This window comes from Cibotium barometz, chromosome 14 (genome assembly GCF_041138505.1).
Source record: "Cibotium barometz isolate CiBa-2024 chromosome 14, ASM4113850v1, whole genome shotgun sequence".
In the NCBI taxonomy this organism is placed as follows: Eukaryota; Viridiplantae; Streptophyta; class Polypodiopsida; order Cyatheales; family Cibotiaceae; genus Cibotium; species Cibotium barometz.
Window position 1 is genome coordinate 21,842,615 of NC_141059.1, and position 9,008 is coordinate 21,851,622.

At 37.9% G+C, this 9,008-nt stretch overlaps 1 protein-coding gene across 1 annotated transcript; it reads right to left on the reverse strand.

Annotated features, from left to right (window-relative positions):
- Positions 1 to 7,769: 7,769 nt before the first annotated feature.
- Positions 7,770 to 8,742, reverse strand: LOC147631798 (uncharacterized). The gene is made up of 2 exons (XM_086807881.1): positions 8,323 to 8,742; positions 7,770 to 8,094 (listed from the first exon to the last, which is right to left on the reverse strand). Exons 1-2 carry the CDS (start codon positions 8,616 to 8,618, stop codon positions 8,067 to 8,069), a joined length of 324 nt encoding a protein of 107 aa, XP_086664007.1. The 5' UTR covers positions 8,619 to 8,742; the 3' UTR covers positions 7,770 to 8,066.
- Between the last annotated feature and the right edge of the window lie 266 nt (positions 8,743 to 9,008).

Below are 9,008 nucleotides of genomic sequence, written 5' to 3' on the forward strand. Positions count from 1 at the left end.
GGGTATAATCTTGCTCTATCACAAGGTCTATTTGCAACTCCAAAGCAAATCTCAAACAATGGACATATGCTTTTAATGATTTTACATAGGTGACAAAGAAGACCATCTCTATAAATTTTTTTGAAGAGATGGCAAAAATAAGGAGAAACCCTCTACTTCAATAGCCAATAGAAGCCAGCAAGCGTACGCAAAGGTTAATTAATTAAATTAATTAACCTTATCCCATTAATTAATTAATGGGGCTCGTTATGGCATAGAGTGAATAGAGGGGGTAGAATAGATTAAATAGATTTCCTAAATCAGCTTGTTACTTTCAAGGCAAGGGGGTATTCTTATCCCTTCTTGTAATCTTGACCGTGAAAAATAAAATATAGTAAAGGACTTGTCCGCCGACCCAAGGAGGAACCCATTAAAGAAATCAGCTTGTTACTTTCAAGGCAAGGGGGTTTTCTTATCCCTTCTTGTAATCTTGACCGTGGAAAATAAAATATCGTAAAGGACTTGTCCGCCGACCCAAGGAGGGCCCCATTAAAGAAAACTTTTACGGGTGAGGGATTTTTTCCGCGAAGGTCCTAAATTCATGGTCTAATAACAACTGGCCTCCGGCTCTGCAGAAGACACACAGGCCTCTCACACCCCTTTCATTCCTCTACCTAAGCGTGAAACCATGGCACGTGTTGGTGACGACGAGGCTCTGCACAGAAACCTTCTCAAGACCATGAGCTCCACTAGCGTAGTCCTCTGCATTCTCCTTGGTATCTCATACACCGCCATTCTCAGGCTTCCGAGGGCCTTTCAACAAGCCGCAGAACACGCAAAACCCTGCGTATGGCAGCACCTTTTCATAATCTTCAACAGCGTCTCCTTCTTGGCTTCAGTGGGGGGCCTGCTACTCTTCACCAGCAGCACTCTGACGAGCCTCATGGCTTCCTCGAGCTGCGGGAGGAAAGGCCCTTATACGGCTAAAGCTTCTGATCCGGATGAGGCTAACGATGGGCCAAGAATGGCAGCCTCTTTCTCGCAATTCATCGTCCTCGTCTTCTGCGTCCTGCTCTCTCTTGCCTCTGCTGGCTTCGCTTACCCCTTCGCAGCTCTGGCCCTCCTCAACGCTCCCACATGGCAGCAGCACCTCCCCGCCATCTTCACGTGCGTTCTCGGGGGCTTGTTTTGCATTGAGGTTTTCCTTGCGATGGTGGCCAACCTGCTGACAGCGTGCCGGGAGTGCATTCGTTCCCACCCTCAGCTATGGCAGGCTAGCACGTGTCAGTGCGTCTTTGGCATCATTCTCTTCGCTGCCGACCTCGAGACCGTTTCCCCCGTGAACATTATGGTGTAAATGAATCCCTTTCATGTATCTAGCCTATGCCTATGGTCTTTATCCTAAGGAACATCTAGCTTATGTGCATGACCCATATCAGCTATTCGGCATTGTTTACCAAATACATATGTGTTCACATGCCTAGACTATCCTTCGCTTCATACTTATGTTCACACGCCTAGACTATCCTTGACTTCATACTCATCCAGCTTATGTTCATGACCCATATCAGCTATTCGGCTTCCTTTACCAAAATACATATGTGTTCACATGCCTAGGCTATCCTTGACTTCATACTTATGTTCACACGCCTAGACTATCCTCTACTTCATGACATTTCTTACCCATAGCGTCTATATGACTCAGTGATGGGGCTTCGTTTAAAACTAGTATTCTAAATATCCCGCTTGTTATGTATTTCACCTTACTGCAATTTAAATATCCCGTTTGTAATGTATTTCAAAATTTCAACAAAAATTTGACATGGTCTTCATTCTTGAGGGACAAAAACTATACAATCTAGTTATATTTGTCTTTTTGTCTACTTTTTAATGTCAAACCACAATCACTTTTGAGTATCACCTTAATTTTGATACATTTTTTTATACCTTAATTTTGAGTGAATCACAAGCACTTTTGAATATCACCTAAACTTTGCTTGGGTGGAAAAAAACTTTTTTCCTACCTTGGTCTTCCTATATAACATTGAAGAAAGACTAATATATTCTTAAGATATAACATTGATTTCCACCTCACAATTAAATCCTACAAGAGGATCAAATGTTTGACAAAAGAAACACACTTGTCTTTTTCAAAGTATACAAGTAAATTTAGATGCATAACTTGTAGTGTAATTTGTCTTATAGAAAGCTTGCTCAAATGTCATGAAATAAAGTTTTTAAATTTTATTTCTTAAAAAAAAGTATTTTTCTTTTTTGTTCTTCATTAGCTTTGAACAAAATGCCTTTATGATGTGAAGATCCCATTTTTATTGGAACTATTCTAAGGCAACCTTGTAAAATTTATATGGTTGTGATGTATATATGTAGGCTAATAACAAGCCGAGATACTTTTTCCCTCTTTAGGAGGTTTTTTTCCCTGAGTGTATGTACACACTAGTGTGTGTAAGTGACCTTATCATGTCACTTCACTTGTACTTAACTAATTTGATCTTCACTCCAACAACTGATATCAAAGCAGGTTCTCTCTACCCTCACCCCTTGTCATCTTCTCCTTTACTTTCTCTTTGGATTATCTCAGACTAGGCTATCGTTCTAAGTGGAGAAGATGTAGTGTGTTGTTAGCTACACTGGTACAAATTTTTACATATTTCAAGGTGTTTCCTCTGGGGGTTTACCTAAAAATATGTAAGTATACCACATGAGTTCAAATGAAGGGGTTTTTTAATTCAAAATTTTAAGGTAAATTTATAGAAATACATTTATAGAAGGGTTTTTTTAATCAATTTTGAAAAAAACCCTTAAGTTCATAAAAAAGAAAAAGGGGTCATTTTATTCATGAAAAATTCATAGGTAAGGGACACGTTTCAGACACATGTTCAGATGCTGTAAGGTTTTCACAAGCGTTTTTTCTGCCTCCCCATCTCAAGGTACATGATGTATTACATGTCAGTTTGCTTAAGAAATATGTACCCAGAAGGGAGTGTCAATTCAAAACTCTTTTGTTTGATTATGGGTTTCTTCTACATAGTAGCATGTAGCATTTGGTATACAGACAGAGCGGTTCGTTATCTTCAATAACATCACATCTTCGATATCATCTTTAATAGCTTCAACGTCATCATAATATTATCATCGATTTCTACATTCCTACCAAGTATCATTTCCATACTCTGCATTTTGTAATTTTTCATATAGTTAGCAGGTTTCCTTTGTCATCAATGATCTACTCGTAGCTATATCGGTTGCATAGAGTGGGCATTGATAGTACTTGCAAGTAGTTGGGATATTTGTATTTTGTGTTAGAGATTAGTCATTTACAGGCTGAACATGCACAGTAATGCATTTGGGATGCTTTCTACTGAGGATAAGCTTGACAAGAGCACCATTGTGGTACTCTATGATGTGTCATCGCCAAAGGCCTTTGGAATGTTGTTATTGGCATTGAGACACGCCTTATCTTGCCACCACAATAGCATAGTACATGTAATTTGGATGGTAATATGAGTTCTAATGTAACTTTGGCATCTACCTCCATACCTCCCACAACAAAACAAGCTAGGTGCAATGGCAAGGATACACAAGCACATGCACTAGTGGCACTTTTAGTGAAAAGGAGCATTATTCGTCCTTATATTTGCTCATGTAAACTTTTGAAGCATGTGCTTGCTCTGCTTTAAAAGTGTATAACGAGACACAAGTAGCCTACTTGCGTAAGTAATTAGATATGAATGAGAGAGACTTAATAAATGAGCTCCTCACAAGGATTAAAGATCTCAGGGAGCAACTAGCATGTATTGACGAGGCCTATTCAGATAATCTTTGGTGTCTACTATTCTCACAACTCTATCAAATTCATACCAGGGTTTCGCACCTACACTTTGGCTTAGATCAGGCATTTATTGCTACTAGTCAAAAAGGCAAAGCCTTTTCTTAGGGAAGCTATAAGCCAAAGGCAAAATCAACCAAGTCTTCTTCTAGAAGGATGCTAAGAAGGTGATGATAATCCTAAGAAGAAAGGTAAGTGCAACTATTGTCAGGAAGCCAGGCCATCATATCAATAAATGAAAAAAAGGCTGAAGAAGGAGAAGAAGAAAGAGTCAAGCATGGATGTGCCTGATGCATCAACACCAAGTGTTGAAAAGAAGGACACAAGATGATTGGGGCATTCATTGTGGACTGCTTTATAATCCTTATGTCCATGATATATGCATGTCAGTGATAGATCAACATGTTTGGTACTTTGATAATAGAGCTGACATTACTTCTCAGCATGATATATTTTCCTCACTTGAGTTTTCTCCTAATAAAGGAGGCATAGTCACATGTGCAAATAACTCCTCGTATCTAGTAAAAGGAGTTGATAAGGTTGTTCTCAATGCTGCAAATACTAGAAAAATCACTCTCTCAGAAGTCTTATTTATGTCAAAGCATTTAAGAGAGCTTATTGTCGGTCTTTTCCATTGCTAGGAGGATAGGCCTAGTGGTTAGATTCATTGATGACAGGTGTATAGTTCATGATTGGAGTGATGGAGACATTGATGACAGGTGTATAGTTCATGATTGGAGTGATGGAGATATCATTATGTTATCCAATACTCTAAGCCATGGAGACATCATTATGGTATAAGTACTCTAATCCAGAGTGTGTATGTACACTTGGGGAAAAAAACTAAAGAGGAAAAAATTATCCCGGTCCATTATTAGCCTACGTCCACACATCACTACCATATAAATGGCTACAAATCCCCCATGTAGTGATGACGTGAATGTGTACAGGGATCATGTGGATGATCAATCCCTAAATGGCAATAAGCTCAAATTTTTGTGAAAAGCTTCAGCCTTCATAAGCATATCTGTTACATTGTCATGTGTAGAGACATAAGCCAAGATATACTCTCCTGCAATGACATAATGATAATGCACCTCAAATGTACTTTGTGTGAGCATAAAACACTAGGTTCCTTGCTAATGCACTTTGGCATCAATGTGAAGATGGAGGTGGGGACTACTGTCCAACACCAAGATCTAAAAGGTGTCTCAATCATACACACTCCATTGTAAAAACTACCATATACTTAGCTTCACAGCTTGAAGAGGCCATTGTTGGTTGCTTCTTGTTGTTCAAATCCATGATATACATGAATCACCAAGGTGAAAGCAAAATCCACACTAGTGGACTCTCACATATCATGAAATTTAACCCAATCAAAATCACTGAGAGTATGTGGTGAATATCACCTCCCTTAGCACAGAATAGGCCAAGGGACTGAGTGCCCTATAAGTATCTCAATACTCGCTTGGCAGCCTGCCAATGCTTACTTCTAGGACTATGCATAAACTTCCTCACAATTAGGAGACCCCAAACTAAATGTCTAGCCACATATTATATTGATAGACGAGGCACCCACCAATAGCTTACTGATAAAGTGATACATCAAGTGGTTCACCTTCATCTTGGAGACTAATCCTAGCACATGTCTACTAGTGTAGAAATAGGATAACAATCTTTAAGTCCAAACCGTATTACATAGATAGATGAGGTACCCAATAAAATGATGTATCAAATGTTTGGCCTTGTATTACATAAATAGATGAGGCACCCAATAGCTTGATGATAAAGTGATGCATCAAATGGTTCACCTGCATCATCTTGAAGACTAATCCTAGCGTCTATCTCTATTTGTGTAACAATAGGCTTACAATCTTCACGGCCAAACCATGTAAGTAGCCTCTATACGTACTTTGACTGCAACATCACAATACCATCCTAGCACCTATCTCTATTGGTGTAACAATAGGATTACAGTCTTCAAGGCCAAACCATGTAAGCCTTTGTACGTACTTTGACTGCAACATCACAATACCATCCTCATGTTGCATATAGTATATAGCTAAATAATAATGCAATGACCCCAAATCTGCCATCTCAAATGATGCATGTAATTCAGCTTTGAAAGCTAAAATCTTCTCCATGTCATCAACATATAAAACGATGACCAAAAAAAACTTTACTCCTCTTTACATAGAGAGTACTCTACGTTGGACTCTTGTAAAAACCATTTGTAACCGAGTATGCGCTTATCTTCTCATACCATGCTCTGGGAGCTTGCTAAAGACCATATAAAGCTTTTTTAAACCTGCATACTTTAGACTCTTGTCCCTTCTCAACAAAAGCATGAGGCTGAGATAAAAGAATCGATTTTTTACTAACATGTCAATTTAAAAATGCAACAATTCTAATGAAAAAAAGATACATAACAAGTATTTATACTACCAAAACCAATATGATGGGAACACATATGTTGTAAAACCTTGTATCTAAACCTTTTATTATACTAAAGATATTGATTAAGTAAAACTTAAAAAAAGCATATGATGGAAACATTTTTATCATGTTTTGAAAATATTTCTCACAAACTTACAAAAATAATTTAGTATACTATAAAATCCTTATGTATAAAGCTAAACAATAAGATAATAAGTTCACTTCATGTCTTTAACAAAAATAAATAAAAGTAAACTAAAAACTTGGAATTGTTAGCATTGAACAAAGATCATGCAAATGCACCCCATAAAAATAATTATTTGAGGAAACAACCAACATAATGGGAAAAAGGGTATGCATAGTTTTCATTCTTCATTGTCAATATTAAAAAATAACTAAAAGAATTGTAAATGACTTCAAATAAGGTTAATAATATAGCTTGCTAGTTGTGGAGTGAACAAAATGTGTACATGGTATAAGAGTGCTAAAGTTTTAGATACATGGAATTTAAGGATAAGAGTGCCTCCATAGAGGCAAAAGTTTGAGGTATCTTGTTATTTCAAAATAAAAACCAACAACTTCCCAGATAGCTAAACATGGAATTGAATAACAAGAGTGCCTCTGAAGGAGGAGGAGATAAAGTTTAAGATATCTTGCTATTTGAAAAAAAATAAGATGCACCAAAAACTCCCCAGTTATTTGTAGCATGCCTGATAACCTGAAATGATATCATCATGCATGGCTAGACATGTTGTCCATTTCCAGTACTTACAAGTTTCATCATATACATTCATATACTCCGTTAGAAGCTAGAAGATCCCGCTACGAGCACAACCACATTTGGCATTTTGGACTTTGCATACATAAGCGAGGATTAGAATAGGCCAAAATCCATATAAGCTAACTTATGGTTTAGAACTAGTCATGATGCTTGAGTTATGGTTCTAGCACGACAATGGAAAAATAAGAGAGACAAGAAACACATGTATAAATTGGTAAATGGCCAGAGGATCTATAGAAACTTGATGAAGTTTGCATTATGGCATCTCACGCATTATAGCATCTCATACAATTCTAGATAAAGCTAGGTGCAAGGCTTGTTTGAGAGTGTGGTTGCATTAGTGAGTCCCAACTATTTGGGAACCTTGGACACAAGATTTTGGAGCATTTAGACATAGCCTTAGAAACCCCACCAATATTTCTTACACCATACAAGTATGAGCACATTGAAATCAATGGTCTCTACTTGGAAGATAACCTCTACAACAAGTACTAGCACATTGAAATAAGTGGTCTCTACTTTGGAAGATAACCTCATAAAAGGAAGCTGGGAATAGCTTCCAAGAGGGGTACTACAAACCATGGGAGCAACCATGAGCACCTTGCTTTGCTTTCAAACAGTAGATAGCAATGCCCTTGTTGGCTAAAATATCACTCCCAACAATGGCACAACTCTAAAGTGGAGACAACCCACATAACATGTACTACATGGTACAACCAAAAGTGCAAAACCAACAAGAAAATTGCATTACAAAATAGGAAATACAAAGGTATGTATAGCAACAATGGTTAGTGTTGTGAATAATACAACAGCTGCCACAAGAACAGAATGTTTCTATAGAGAGTGATACCAAGGCTTGAGTGGTATTGTAAGAATAACATGAGGTAGCCTTGTACAATGGTACATGGCATAATGGAATGTCCTCCCAAACTCCAAAATGATAAGATAAAAAAATCATAAACTATGCCATGATGCTATTGAAGAGAATTATACGCTTGTGTGATATAGCTTTGATTTGTATCATGTAGGATTTGCAACAGAAGTTTCTCTGTGATTCCACAAAAAGTCATCATGAGAGATAAAAACACCATCGTTTTTCTTGAACTTTTTCATACTGAATTAAAACTTTCATCCCAAAACTTGAAAGTTTGTATCAAATTAAGGCTAAAGCTTAATCAAACTCATCGAGGGGGGTGTGTGTGAGAGAGACAGACAGACACACACACAGAGGGGGGGGTGTGTGTGTGTGTGTGAGAGAGAGAGAGAGAGAGCTCACTTGTTCCTTTGTATTGCAGTTTCCTGCTCGGAATCACCATCTCCAAGTCTTTGCAAGCAACAGCATAGCCCGAAACAGGCTAAAAGAAACAGAACAATAAGGGAGACCGCTGCAAACAGCACTTTAAATCCAAGCGAAAGCAGCTTAGCCGGTGCTGCACTCATCAATAATTTCCTAGCACGAAAATGACCATTGCTATATGCACTCAAATCCTCGCTTCTGCCACAGCTAATCCACTCAAACAGAAGAAGAAGAAGAACAGAAGCACCGGCATAAAAGCGGCTCTTGAATTTCATATTTGCTAACCCAAAGCTGTGCTCTCCTTTGCGAAAACGATAAATTGTATGCTTATATGCTTGCTTGATTAAGCTCTGAAGAAAGGATTAGGCATTTGTTCACTGCAAACTCTTGAACTCGACCTTTTTTGGTTTTTTGTGTTAGGGTTTCTTTTGCTTTGCATTGCCGTGTTGACGTTTCCAACCACGCTGCCCTTGACCGTATATAAAAAAAAAGTCTTGGCCTTTTCCTCTTTTCCTAAGGTACCAGAACTATATAAATATAGGTACCCTTTTACTAATGCCTTTGATTTTCGATGGGGCACCCTTGCCCTTCAAAATTGACGGGTTTGGTGAAATATTATAATTTTTTTGGGCATTTAAAATCACAAGAAGAAAAGTAATTTTTTT

Coding starts and splice junctions, on each gene's coding strand:
- LOC147631798 (XM_086807881.1), bottom strand. CDS start 8,618: ATGAAATTCAAGAGCCGCTTTTATGCCGGTGCTTCTGTTCTTCTTCTT. Junction 8,095..8,322: donor ACTGCAATACAAAGGAACAA/GTGAGCTCTCTC, acceptor GTGGAATCACAG/AGAAACTTCTGTTGCAAATC.